At 39.3% G+C, this 1,676-nt stretch overlaps 1 protein-coding gene across 1 annotated transcript in view; it reads right to left on the minus strand.

Moving 5' to 3' along the window:
* Positions 1 to 436: 436 nt before the first annotated feature.
* The window catches only part of LOC111653732 (sec1 family domain-containing protein 1), a gene marked incomplete at its 3' end in the record, with an annotated part of 13,908 nt that continues 12,668 nt past the window's right edge, over positions 437 to 1,676 (minus strand). The window contains exon 14 of the mRNA XM_087173495.1: positions 437 to 518. Coding sequence (XP_087029621.1) covers positions 437 to 518 — 82 coding nt within the window. The remainder of the gene's footprint in view (positions 519 to 1,676) is intronic.

Here is a 1,676-nt window from a genome sequence, read left to right on the forward strand (position 1 = left end):
CTTGACTCATAACATAACACCGGACTGAGACTCACTGAACTGTACATGAACTACTTCTGCAGCGTAATAATAATCCCCCCAGCCTCTTTCTGCGCATCACTACCTGTGTTGACATCACTTCCGTATGCTTGCACTTAACTGCATAAAATAGTACCATTACAATACACACATCACCTGAGAAAAGTCTCTGCTGTCTTTATGTTCTGGGTCAACTGTACACAGGATAAACTATTCAGACTGTCTCTGTTGTGTAATGGTTACTGCATGTTTGTGTCGGTGTGTTTATTTACATAAACCAAAAATTCAAGTATTTGACTTGAAAACTTTGAGAAAAACAGCCAGAACTGGATCACAAAACACTCAAACACTAAAAACGTAAAAATGTATTCGGATGAACTTTTGTACAAACACAGTTTAAACAGCGAATGTTTTGTACCTTGATGTGGTCGAGCACGGCCGTGGCGACGTTGGTGTGCAGGTCGATCAGCCTCTTCTTCTCCAGCAGCTCAGGCAGAGAGCTGCAGGAAACACACAACACAATGTAAAAAAAAAAAGCCTTTATCAGAAGAAAACAGCTCAATACTTTAACTTCAAACATTAATCTGCGGAGAAAAAGGCTGTCGGACCGAGTCGACACTCAACAAACCTGCAGCTGGTTGTTACACCCAAAAACAACATCCCTGTCAGTTCTATTTTACACAGGTTGTTGGGTTGATGGGGAAGCGAGTCTCTAACATGGAGTCATGGTTACAGATAAAAAAAAAAAACAAGAGTTTTAATGGTGGAAACCATAAATCTAATCAGATGTTCTCTGGCTCTGACTCATCTGTCACGGAAAGTGTCATGGAAATTTATTCTTTCGAAGTGACAGAAATCTGTTGAAAGGCAACAGAAGTACAAACACTGCATCGCCTTTCTTTTTAACCTAATTCATTCTGCAGAGCTTCACTGAGGACGTCTTCTTCAGGACCACCGGCTCCACTGAAGCACATGGAGGTCCTTCCTCCAGGGCACTTCAGTGAAAGTCACTTTTCCCATATTTATTCTGCCAGTCCAAGGATCAACTGAGGTGACCCAGCTTTAGATATTAAACCTGACAATCCTTTTGACGTCATGTTTTTGTTTTTAAAGCTTAATGAGCTGAAGACAGATTTCACAGTGGAAAACAGAGAGAAGCTGCAGTACACATTTGTTTGTCTGTCCAAACAGATCAAGACCAACAAGTCAAAACGATGCACAAAGACTGATCCGTCCTTTTATCTAACGGCACCAGTGGTGGAGGAAGAACTCAGATCTTCTACTGAAGTAAAAGCAGTGACACCAGAAAAGTCCAGCATTCAAGAAGGATGAAAAGCATGAGCATCAAAATGTACTCAGTACTCATTATGGAGGGTGACCTATAATAATAATAGTATACAATATATATTATTGGATTATAATTATTGATCTATTTCCATCATTCTAATGTTGCAGCTGGTAAAGGTGGAGCTGATTTTAATCACTGCAGATACTGTAGTCAGGTAGTTTGTGAATCATTAAAGAAGTATCTTAATTGAACCAATAATAATCAATATTAATCTATTTGTTGGTCGTATTTTGTGTTATTGATCTGAATCTGCAAAGTAAGTAAAGCTGTAGGGCAGTAACAATATTTGCCTCTGCATAACATTAAAGCT

Source organism: Seriola lalandi, unplaced genomic scaffold (assembly GCF_002814215.2).
Source record: "Seriola lalandi dorsalis isolate HSWRI2012SDOR001 ecotype SW California unplaced genomic scaffold, Sedor1 jcf7180002054242, whole genome shotgun sequence".
In the NCBI taxonomy this organism is placed as follows: Eukaryota; Metazoa; Chordata; class Actinopteri; order Carangiformes; family Carangidae; genus Seriola; species Seriola lalandi.